Source organism: Stenella coeruleoalba, assembly GCF_951394435.1.
Source record: "Stenella coeruleoalba genome assembly, chromosome: X".
NCBI lineage: Eukaryota > Metazoa > Chordata > Mammalia > Artiodactyla > Delphinidae > Stenella > Stenella coeruleoalba.
The window spans coordinates 11,132,885-11,145,424 of record NC_137152.1 but is presented as its reverse complement, the minus strand read 5'-3'; the positions used below and the strand labels follow the sequence as shown (position 1 = coordinate 11,145,424).

General features: G+C 46.1%; 1 protein-coding gene across 5 annotated transcripts in view; it reads left to right on the top strand.

Annotated features, from left to right (window-relative positions):
• The window catches only part of GPM6B (glycoprotein M6B), a 176,107-nt gene that overhangs the window by 139,379 nt on the left and 24,188 nt on the right, over nt 1–12,540 (top strand). For 2 of the 5 annotated variants that reach the window (XM_079909874.1, XM_079909875.1), the window contains exon 2: nt 1,838–1,957. The exons of the other annotated variants lie outside the window; for them this stretch is intronic. In XM_079909874.1, the coding sequence (XP_079766000.1) occupies nt 1,838–1,957 (120 nt within the window). The remainder of the gene's footprint in view (nt 1–1,837; nt 1,958–12,540) is intronic. 5 annotated transcript variants of the gene reach the window in all.

The window sequence follows — 12,540 nt, the reverse complement described above, 5'->3', positions numbered from 1 at the left end:
AATCTGATGTGAACTTAATGCATGATTAGAGGACGTCTGAAATTCAGAACCAGGCAGATCCATCTCCTCTGACCCTAAACAGGGTCCTAAAATAAATTGCTTCAGGAAATTGGATCCCCACGATTACCAGTGGGGAATTTTGAAGTGTGTCCAGTATTCCATGGGAGATCAAAGAAGCCCAACTAAAGAAATTGTGGACTGACGGACGTGACAACTGTAGATTGAGCAAAGATTCTTTTTGAAAGGGCTGTCGTGATCATGACTCAAACATTGGAGGTACTAAGGTGACTAGCGGTGGAAAGAATCAGAACAGGTGACAGTCCTTAAAAATGTATTGACTTAGATAATTTTGCCTACGTTACACGTAAAAAAAAAGAACAAAAACCTTTAGACTTCGTGTAAAAAAAAAGATCCTGAGGTAACGAGTGCAACGTGCTTTGCTTGGTGACCAGCACGCGGTGAGCACGCTGTAAATTAGAGGCGTCATCATGTTCATTAACAACAAAACCAGCAGCAGTAAAAATACTTTTATTGTGCAGTTCTCATCTTGTCCTTGCATCGTTTTTTCCCCTTTCAAATGTCATTAAAAGTCTTTAACTGTCTTTTCAATGTCTCTAAAAGGCAGTTTTACTTTACCTTGAAGCCAAAAAGGTTTGCCCTAAAACGCCACCTAGCAACGTAGGTCTCCACTTCCCAAGTGGAAATACCTCGAGAGTTTTCAGAGATTGTGGAGAGCAGAGATGGGTTTTCGTAACAGCTGGTGAGGTTTTCAGTGGACCCAGTCAGGGCAGTAGGCTTTTTGCCTCCCAACATGGCAGTTTGCTTAGCCCTTAGCCTCAGTGGTCTGAGGTGCCCAGGGCATTATAACCTGCTCTTCTGATGGAATAGTTACCCACATCAGTGTCAGCACCATTTTTTTAATCCTTAAATATTTGTGGCACCCAAGAGGACGTAACCCGTCATTAGGTTTGATGGGATTCTCACCTATAAACTGGCCAGAGTGACCTTATGGTCTCTTAGGGATTTCAAGGTTGTAATTCAGCTAAGAGTTACCAGCATCTGATTCTGTGTCAGGCAAGTTGATAGATATTTTTCTCTCCAATCCCCTAAGAAGTAAGAAATATAGTCAGATTACCAGATAAGGGCCTGAGTCTCCAGGAGGCCCTTGTCACCTCATGTGGGAGGAAGCAGTGCTTCAGGCCCAAGACCAGCAGCCGTTTCTCTATAAAGACACTGGGAGATCATTGGAACAGGATTTAGTCTGGAACATTCTAGACTGAAGTCCTGAGCTTAGATAAGATGCAGTGACAGAGAATATTGCAGATGTCAGTGGAAGGACAGGAGTTTTCATCCAAGGTTCAGCAGACCATGGGGTCATTGGCCATACTTTGCAGGCTGGAACTAGGCGCCGTCAGAGCAAGCCTGGATTCACCCTCGCTTGTGTAGCTACAATAATGATGATGCTCTGTGGGTCTGAAAGTGAAAGAAACAGAAAGAAACATACGATGGTGAGAAGCCAGATTTTCCTTGTAAATAGTGTCTGCCCAAAATGATCATTCTAAGGGGTGGGACTTGGGGGGAGATGGAGAAAATACAGAAAGAAAAGACAATATTGGTGATTTTTGTCAATTTAAATTGAAAAATGGAGGAGGAGACTTAACGTTCTCCATGTATTACGCTGAGTTGATAAGGTGATACTGAAAGGTTGCAATTCAGTGGCATATTTTGTGAGCTCCCCGTTTCCTTGAACTATATGGTAAAAGAATAAATTAAAATGCTGATGTAGAATCTTTGCTGGAGATAGAGACACTGACTCTTTGCCACCTGAAATTGGCAGTGAACAGCAGAGCTGAAATGGAAATTGGCAGGTACCACTGGATGTACCCAGGCTCAAAGAACCACCAGTACCGTCCCGTGCCAACCCTGGGGGACAGGGCTAGCCTCTTGAGCAGTCCAGGTAAATACAGCCTCGGGGTGAATTCGCACAGCAAGTCAACTGTTATCTTTAATATGATTTGGGATAGCTCTTTCGGTTTGGTGTTGTTTTCTGTTTTGCTTGATGCGTTAATTTGTTCACAGGGGTAGGGGTGGAATTAGCCCCTTAAGATTTTTTTTTCATCCTTTCTTTTTCTCTCTTCCTTTCCATTCCACCCCATCTTTCACCTCTCTCTTCTCCCTCCTCCCTGTTTCCTCCCCCTCACCTCTTCTCAAAAGGAGCAGTGTACAGTGAGGTATGCCTTGGGGCTAAGCACGAAATTTCTAATATCTGAACCAATAATGGGTTGGGGGGGGCGTCACACATGCCCATCATGGGACCAAGAACTGAGCCAGGACATTTGAGGCGCCTGGGCTCTGAGGGTGCTGTCAGTGTCCCCACATGTCTTTCTGGCCACACTGCTCTGCAACGCTCTGATCTCACATCAGTCCATTGCCTTTGAGAAGGAAAACTCAGAGCCCATGAAATGACGAGCAGATACCTGGGTACGCCATCCCGTCAGGTAGGTCCACAGGGTCCGCTTTCCAGTCTCCTTGCTCAGGAGGAGCGCCGGTCTCTCGGAACGTCTAAGTGTTGGGTCGGGGTGAACTGTGCATCAGCCCATCTGGGGACCCGGAAGGGGAGAAGGCTGAGCGATGTGCACAGCCACCCTCCACATCCTCGAAGTCCACACAAAGCATCCTCATACTCAGCTCAGTGAGCTAAAATTCGGTGGTTTCAAGTTACTTAAAATGTGAATATAAAGGGATGGTGGTGGGTCAGAGAAACACAACAGGCTTCAAGTTCCGCTGTAATTCTCTGTGAACCCATAGCGGCATTCCTCCCAAATGTTTGCTTACTTCTGCAGGAATAAATCAGAAATGACCGCATAGAACCTGCAAGTCTAGAAAGAGCGACCCTGAGGTACAACGTAAGACCCACGTTGAGTTACAAAGTCAGACCACCTGTAATTCATTTAAATCTTTTCTTTAAAACCTAAATTGTGGCTTCAGGTTAATTAACATGAAATCTGACTTTGGAATTAGTTCTACACCTTGAGTGACGGATTCCTTCCCTCAACCTCTGGCTACTAGGCGCCAGCCCTGTGTGTGCCTGTGTAGTGCCAGTTAGAAGAGGTGAGCAAGAAATGCCATCAGACATTTGTTCTCTTGGATCCTTCGAAGGATGGAAGGTTCTGGAATCTTGAGTTTTAAAAATTACCATTAGACATGTATCCATACAGTGGAATACTGTGCAGCAATGGAAGGGAATGAAGTACGCATGATACACACTGCGACATGGATGATCTCAGAAACAGGATGCTGAGTAAAAGCTGACACACGAGACCAAATACCGTAGGGGTTCCATTGATAAGAAACGTCCAGAATTGGCAAATCCAGAGAGACAGAAAATAGCTGAGTGCTTGCCAGAGGCTGGGGTAGAAGAGGTTTTAAAATTAGATCGTGGTGATGGTTGCACCACTCTGTAAATGGCCTCGAAACCACTGGATTGCACGCTTAAAACAGGTGAATTTTCTATGTATACTTAGCTCAACAAAGCAATTTTTAAAAATAATTCTACAGCATTTCTGTTGATTGATTGATTGATTGGCTGTGTTGGGTCTTCGTTTCTGTGCGAGGGCTTTCTCTAGTTGCGGTGAGCGGGGGCCACTGTTCATCGCGGTGCGCGGGCCTCTCACTATCGTGGTCTCTCTTGTTGCGGAGCACAAGCTCCAGACGCGCAGGCTCAGCGGTTGTGGCTCACGGGCCCAGTTGCTCCACGGCATGTGGGATCCTCCCAGACCAGGGCTCGAACCCGTGTCCCCTGCACCGGCAGGCAGACTCTCAACCACTGCGCCACCAGAGAAGCCCAACAAAGCAATTTTTAAAACGCTCCCCCCGCCAAAGCAAAATTAAACGGGCACAATTCAATGGCAGAGAGACAGAGAATGAACAGTACTTGCTAACATGACAAGAAGGTCCCCAAATTATCCGAAAGTACTGCCAGAAAGAGAAAGGTCTTCCTTTTAAGAATGTGTCGGAAGACACCAGCCCAGTTAGAAATCGAGAAAAAAACGAAGCATCTTTCCTGGATTTGGGTGGTAAAGCGTAAAGGTCAGTATGGGCACTCTAAGCAGCAGTGGCAGCTGAGAAGAAAAGATACAAGCCTCCAATTTCCTCTCTGAAACCTTTGGGGCCAAATTTATTTAAGAATTCAGAAGAGTTGAGGTTTTTGAAAAGTGACGTGGCACACATTCCACGTGTGCGGCGCCACGTCCCCAGTCAGGTCTGGGTGCATCCCCCAAGTCCAACACGTGGATCTTTCTGGAGAGCTGGAGTTACGGTTGGGCGTCAAGGAAGTTCAGTGCAGAGCAGGTTTTGCTGCCAGATGAGCTCGACCCCCCTCCCCCTACCAAAAAAAAAACACCCTTAATTTTCAGAATTCTGGAATGGTATGATGAGTGATCGTAGGACTCTAACAGTTCTCACGTTGCTGGTGATATTTCAGGTGAGAATTCCACGAACGAGCAGGTTGTCTTCGGAGGGGGGAGAAACAAAATCACTGAACTTGATCTCTAGCATCATCTTGCCAGATCCTGAAATGGTCTCCGTGCGCCTGTGGTGGTAACTGTGTGTGTGCGGGGGGGACATCACTGGGGGAGACGTGCCCGTGTGGCACACGCACTGCGGCCATGTGTGTCTGGAGCCGGGGCAGAGGCCTCGCGTGGGATGGTGTGAAGAGGCCGTCGCGGGCCCCGGAGTGAGGGGAGCGAACGCAGCCACGGGGTCACTTTCCTAGTTGCCTGGAGATTTTGCCTGCCCCTCCATCAGTGCAGTTGCCATTCTGTGCTTAGATCCCAAACCAGATGGTGTGAGGGAAAAAATAGAGGATTCCATATGGCTCTTGTGTCTTGCTTTTTTTTTTTTTTCCCCCTCAACCTACTTATTCCCCGTTGGAGAAGTCAAGGTGCTTCCAGTTTGCTTTGCCTTGATCGTTTCCCATTTTCCTTCTTGGGTGTAACTTCTCCCTAGAATTACATTTTTAGCACTTGGTTAGTTAATCCTTCACCATCTGTTTCTTTTTTCTTCTTTTTTCATTGTTTAATTTCTTTGACCAGGTAACATCCCCATCTTCTCTAGGTCTGCAGGCAATCAAAGGATGGGTGGCCACAAGGGCAACCCCATGTGATGCTGCCTTGGGGACCTAGGCCTGAGATGGTGGCCTGAGACAGTGGCACTCAGGAAAGAAGGAACTGTTATGGCTACAGCTGCCCTCGACGGAATATTATGCTTCACGTGTGCTTCAAGCTACTGTGGGTTGTGTTACACAGGCTTCACTCAAGAGTGTCACCTGAGAGAATTTCGATCCTCTGTTCCAAGTGTGGTCTGTGGACCAGCAGAATCAGCATCGTCTGGAAGCTTCAGCCAAATGCAGAGTCTCAGGCCCCGCCCCAGGCCTGCTGAATCCGAATCTGCATTTGGACAAGATTTCCAGATGGTTCCTGGGCACAGTTTGGGAGGCACTAATTTAGAGGCAGGTGCAAAAGCAAGAAGGGAGAAGACAGGAAGGAATCGAAGAAGTGAATTTAGAAATCTCTATATTTAGAAAAGACGGAGGATTGCTTACGGTGTCCATTCTCCTTTCCCTCTCTATTTATGAGGAGGCAGGTATAAGAATTGCCAGTCGTCAAGGCACTGAGTCCTGGTTAGTTTGAAAGGCCAGTGACCTCTGATTCTCTTATCTACTTGCCTGAATATGTGCTTTCTCTGATTCCTTTGTTTAAAATCTTGGTGGAGGAGAGTGGGGAGGGGCAGCGAAAGCGGGGGACAGCTTGTTTTCTTGTGGAGAGAACGAGGAGAAAGTAGTTGACAGGAGCTGGGAGAAGTTCTTTTTTCTCTTTTTTAAAGATTTGTTTATTATTTATTTAATTTATTTTTGGCCGCGTCAGGTCTTAGTTGCGGCATGCAGGATCTTTCGTTGCGGCACGCGGGCTCTTCATGTGTTGCGTGGGCTTCTCTCTAGTTGTGGCGGGTGGGTTTTCTCTTCTCTAGTTGTGGCGCGCAGGCTCCGGGGCGCGTGGGCTCTGTAGTTTGCGGCACGTGGGCTCTAGTTGAGGCACGCGGGCTTACTTGCCCCGTGGCATGTGGGATCTTAGTTCCCCAACCAGGGATCGAACCCGTGTCCCCTGCATTGGAAGGCAGATTCTTTACCACTGGACCACCAGGGAAGTCCCCCTCGTCACCTTCTTGAATATAATCCAGTGACATGCAAGATGCTGTCACTTAATATGGCTATAAGCTAAGGGACCAAGAATGACTATTCAGACACTGGTAAATCTGTATGTAGTTCGGCATTCAATCCGCCAGGTAAGGAGTAGAAAAATCACCCCCTTCCACCAGCTCCCCTTCTGGCCATCTTCCAAATCCAAATGGCTCTGATGCTTGGGTTAAGATGACTGTAGATAATTCCAGAAGTCCAAAGAGACCACCCTGTCACATATGGGCTAGAATGGAGAGTGTGGGGGGAGCACGGGGAATGTTGGTGTTTAGCTGAGAGTTTAGCAGGAAGCCCACGTGTTGGGATTTCCATGGCCAAGCATGGAATCCCGAGCCGCCGTGAGGGGCAAGCAAGCATTTCCTGCCTGTCCACTGCTGTGAATCAAGTCACCCTGTTGGGCTCCATGTATCTGCCCAGGTGTGACCTGAGAAGGCGGGCCCCCAGAGATCCCCAGCCTTTCTCTCTCTGGCCCCTGAGCCTGGGACTTCTCTGTTGTGGATCCACTTTATAGAGTGACACCTGGGATATGTGAGTCCTGGGAAATGCTGTTGGATTTGTTATTCTTTCATGTCACTCTGCCCTAACCTAAGGTTGTAAGGCCACTACATTTGAGGCCTTTTCTGCAAATACTTGAAATGTATTTCATGGTGGGGAACGCTTAATCTCTTCATGTGCGTCTTTGGGCTCTGTTGCTGGTTGCATGAGGACTGTACCCAGTGGTCTGACGGTGTCGTGTGGGCTCTCGGGTGGGGTGGCTTTTCCCCAGAGTCTGGTTGGAGAAGCTCTCTTGATTTGCACAGCTCTGGCGGGGGGAGGCACCCAGTCTGTCTGATGGCTTCCAGTGATTCAAGGTGTTTCAGGTTAAATGGAGGTGAACAATGGACACAGTGCAAGCATATTCTAGCTCAGGTTAATGCTATCGATATAATGTTTCTGAGTTTTTTAAGAGTTCTTTGCGTTTTGTTTTCTGCTGTGGATTAATTATTTCATTTTCAAATTACCTGCAGTTTTCACCAAAAACATGTGCCCCTATAGAGCAGGTAACTGTTTTGTATCTTATTTACCAAAGGCTATTATGTCAGCCGTATACATATAATTTTTCATTTACAAATGTTCAACTTTTTCTCAGCTGTGCTGTTGGTATATGATTAGCACTCGATTATGTAGCAGTGGCTGCGACTGTGTCTGTGATATATAGAACTCCCTTTGCCTTTTGGTCTTGTGTCTGTTCCTCAGCTCAGAGTAGGCAGACAGAGAAAGCAGAGATGAAAAGCAGATGGATCAGTATTGAGTATAAGTCTGGAGCTTTCTCTCAGGTGCAGCGTCTGGTTTTAGGGACACTGACTTGGATTATTCAAAGCAGCGATTCGCAGTCTTTTAGAAATAGTGACATCTGATCCTTGTTTCCTTTATGATGCCCCTTGTGTTGTATGTTTTCATTTTGGGTTAATTAAAATTAATTTTGTCTTGAACACTTTCGCCACCCTTAGAGCTAACTGGAGACATTGGGAAGCAGCTGAAGTCTGCTGCTAGAGGCTAGAGTCTTCCCGCCTCCCCCAGGCTGTGTCCTTTCGGGGGTCCCTGTTCACTCACACCCATGTGTTTCCATATCTGTCAAAAGCTTACATAAAATGGCTTGTGTACTAGGAAACAGCTCTGGGTGTCTGAGTCATTTAAGTGGGACGAGGCTTCCTCTGAAGAGCATCACGCTTGCGTTTTATCTGGGAACTTCCGTGGACAGTGCTTTCACCCTGAGGAATAACTCTAGTGGTGAAATGTCAGGCCAGTAGGAGAGGCAATGGGATGAAGACGAGCCTTTCCGTGGTCTTAAGACAACCTGGTTTACGTTCATGTGCTCTTTCCCAGTGGTGACACGTGGAGATTACGGAGATTCCTGTGAGGACTTGGCTTAGACCAGGCTGGTGATGCCACCCACCGTGGTTTTGTGAATAAAGTTTTATTAGAACCAGCTACGCCCATTCATTTACAGATTGTCTGTGGCTGCTTTCGTGCGAGAACAGCAGAATTCAGTGGTTGCAGCCATATGCTCTGCAAAGCCAAAGATAGTCACTGTCTGGCCCTTTCCATTAAAAAAAAAGCCAACCCCTGACTTAGAGTAATTGCATCCTTAGCACACGTTGCACATCCAGTCTACTTATGGCAGGCAAGACCTAAAAATTTTGCTAGTCACTCAGTTTCCTAAAATCTTCTCCCTCCGAGATCCCTCACCTTCTTCTCTTCAGGCTCCAGATCCTTGCTCCCTGGGGTACTTGTTGTTCACAGGCTTTAGACTAAAGCTCAGCCCTTCTTCAGAGGGTCTCTTGGCTCTTTCTGGAAGCTCAGCCCCTCCTTCAGGTCCCTCTTTGAGTGTTCCCTTAATATACCTGTTAAATGGATGCCGTGGAGCTGTTTTCATCTATTATACCATTCATTGTACTTTAGCAAGTTTTATTTTCTGTGATATGTAAAAGATCATTTATATCTTGTTAAGGGCAATATTGGGGGTCATTTCTTTTTTTTTTTTTTTCTTTTTTTTTGCGGTACGTGGGCCTGTCACTGTTGTGGCCTCTCCCGTTGCGGAGCACAAGCTCCGGACGCACAGGCTCAGCGGCCATGGCTCATGGGCCCAGCCGCTCCGCGGCACGTGGGATCTTCCCAGACCGGGGCACGAACCCGTATCCCCCGCATCGGCAGGCGGACTCTCAACCGCTGCGCCACCAGGGAAGCCCAGAAGTCAGTCTTTTGAAACCTTATCGGGGAAGCTAGTCAGCAAGTTCAGCCCACACTCAGGGGGAGGGAATTACACAAGGGTATGAATATCAGGGGGTGAGGATCATCGGGGGTGTCTTAGAAGGCCGCCTGCTGCAAGCTGTATAAACATTTCAAAATGGAAATGCGTCATGTGCCTCCTTAGAGCACTGTCTTCTCTCCTTAATGACAGTAGCCCCCTCACTTTCCTGTCACCAAGTGGGGGGAGCCCACAGGTTCTGTAGCCACAGGATACGTCCCCCCAGCCCACCCCAGCCAGGTTGATGTGGCTCCTGCCTTTTGCTGCCAATTCTTAGTTTCCAAAGGGGACTCGTAACCTTTTAACATTACTAGCATCTTTTGTAAAAATCAAACTTAAGAAGCAGATCTTAAAAAGAAAAGGTGAAAAGAAAAAGAAGCAGGTCTTTTTTTTTTAGAAAAACTTTTTTGAGGTGTAATTGGTATGTGTAAGCTGCGTATACTTAAAGTGGCCTGTTTGATAAGTTTTGACATACGTATGTGCCCATGAAACCAGCACCACAAGCAGGATGATGACATGTCCGTCAATCCCAAAGCTTCCCTGGGTCCCTTTATAAGCCCTCCCTCTCCAAGCAACCACTGATTTGCCTTCTGGCTCTCTGGGTTAGTTGACATTTTCTGGAATGGCCCTTAGGAAGATTCGTTCACATATATTCTCTCATCTTTTCTTGCCAAGCCATTCCCATAAAATGTTGTGTGACACTGACTGCTTCACAGCTCCAAGCTTCGTCTGCTTTTCCCCCTTCCTGCCTCCACTGAAAACGCCCTGCCCCCCTAGAATACAACTCAGAAAGACCCATTCTGCTACCACCTACAGTGGAAGAGTTTAGTTTGCACCCACTCCAGTCCAGCCTACACACTAGTGCCAGATTAGTCTCTTAAAAGCACACCTCAGATCACGTCACTGGCTTGCTCACAAACCTTCCCTCTCTCCCCACTGCCTGCAAAATGAAGCCCATGAGGCTTCAGGTTGCCTCAGAGGCCTCCCCACAGGAGGGGCCCACCAGCCTCTCCAGCTTCTCTCCTGATGCTGTCCCAGTCCCCTTGATAAACTTGGCCACGCCCTCAGCTCTCCCCACGTGCCGCTCACCACATCGGTCCCGTTCTCCTTCGCTCATGCTTGTCAGTGTGTCCTAACCATGAGATCCTTCTGTTCTTTAAGGCCTGTCTGCACCACTGCCACCCACACACCGTTTCCTAAGCTCCCCCACGCTAAGCCCAGGAGATCTGTCCCTACCTCACTCCCTGTGTCCCTAAGTCAACTCTCTCTTCATTCTACTGTAGTGATCTCTGATGTGTTTGTGTCCCTCACCCCACTCCAAAGTGTCAAGGCCGGGAGGGCAAACCAAACCCCTGCAGCCCCCAGCACAGTGCCTTGCACATAGCAGCAGTTCAATCGACACTCAACTGAATCCAGCAGCGCATAGACACTGTCGCCCAGATGGTCAAGGAGGTTGAGTGCTGCGAAAGCTTAATACTGCAGAGAGGTCTCAGATTTCCTGAACACCCTACAGATCTTTGTGCTCTTAAAATCTCTGCCGTTCGGATTTAGAGCTAGCTTCCCCTAGTCACTATCCGTTTCCCTGGTTCTTTGCTCCCCACTTAACTAGGCTAATAGCACACACACGGTCTTTAGGAAAACTAAAGTCAGTTCCCACAAAAGGCGAAGGAAGAGACTAACAAGTGTCTTTTTCTTGTCTTTGTTTATTCTCACCATGTGAACATAACTTTCCTTTTATATAATTGCTTATTTTCTACTGCCCAAGCCATATTGCAAACGTGAGAGGCTCATCTATTTTAAGATTTTCACAACGTACCACAAAAGTGAAAATTTCTGATTTCATAGATTTTAGGACAAACTTTTGGAAGGATCTCCTGAAAAGCAATTCTCTTTATATCATTAAAAATAGTTTCAGCGTTCTTGGCATTATATAGTTAGACTTTTATGTCAGCGACTCTAGGAAGGTCAAGGGAGAACTGAGAAGCAACCTATCTATCATTTAAGTGATTCCTCAGTTAGGTCTTTAACAGGAAGCCCCCCTGTCCACTGACTTCATGATACCTTCTTTTTTTTTTTTAAGTCTTTATTAAATTTGTTACAATATTACATCTGTTTTATGTTTCGGTTTTTTGGCCACGAGGCGCGTGGGATCTTAGCTCCCCGACCAGGGATCGAATCCGCACCCCCTGCATTGGAAGGTGAAGTCTTAACCACTGGACCACCAGGGAAGTCCCCGTGATACCTTCTTAATGGTGTACGCCAGTGGTTTACAGACTTTGGGTTGTTAACTCCCTTTACCCTCTTAAAAATAATTGAAGACCCCAAAAAGCTTTTGCTCCTGTGGGTTATAGCTCTAAATATTTTTTGTATTAGAAATTAGAACTGAGAAATTTATTATTACTTAAGTAATAACGTTTTCATCATAGAAGTTTTAAAAGTTGTATAATTTATTTTTTATATCTTATCTATTATTTGATCTCAGAAATAGACTATATGTTATCCTTTAAAAATAATGAACTTATTTGTTTAAAATGACAATAATAAACCCATTACATGTTAACATAAATAATGTTTGGGAAAGGTAAGTCTTTTCGCAAACAAAGTAAAACTTGAGTGAGAAGAGTAGCACTCTTTTACATTTTTGCGAATCTCCTTAATATCTGGCTTAATATTAGACAGCTGGATCCTTACATGTGCCTCTACATTCATTCAGAGGCATGCCAGAGCACAAAGAAAAGTTCATATGCGGTTGAGTTACGAGCTGAACTAGCTCCTTGTTTTTTGGTGGACCGCCATTTTTTCTGTAAAGAACGACTAACAAGCTATAGTTACTAAGACTTCCCTGGTGGCACAGTGGTTAACGGCCTTTTCATATATTTGTGGAGCTCTTCCTTGATAATACACCCAAATCCAACAAATGATGGTTTCTTAGAGATTATTAGTAATGTGGAATCGGAAACTATATTAGTGAACTTCTTCTACTCTGTTCCATTAAAATCTGTTGCTCTGCCTTGCACTTTGATTGGATCTGTATTCGAGAACGATTTTGTAACATCCCACATTGGTCCTTTGGAAAATACTGGTTCTCTGGGTGGTGCAGATCTTCCAAGTATTGACACATTGTTCATTATACCATATCCCAAAAGTCAAATTCATTAATAGCACCAGCGATTTCATCAAGAAGTCTTTTAAGTACTGGGAAGCTGGGACTTTTCAGTGTCCCAGGTGCAAGTTTTCCAAAACTGATTGACAACGGATACTATCACTTGTTTTCTTTGAAGTAACAAGCTCATTTACATCATTTTTGAGAAAATTTCTGCCAGATACCCAAGTCTGTGTGTGTGTGTGTGCGCGCGCGCGCATGTGCAGTGTTTCAGGTACAGCATTATAATTCAACATCTGTATACACTGCAGAGTGATCACCACCACAAATCTAGTTATGGTCCATTGCCAGACAGTTGACCCCCTTCACCCATTTCACCCAACCCCCAACCCCCTT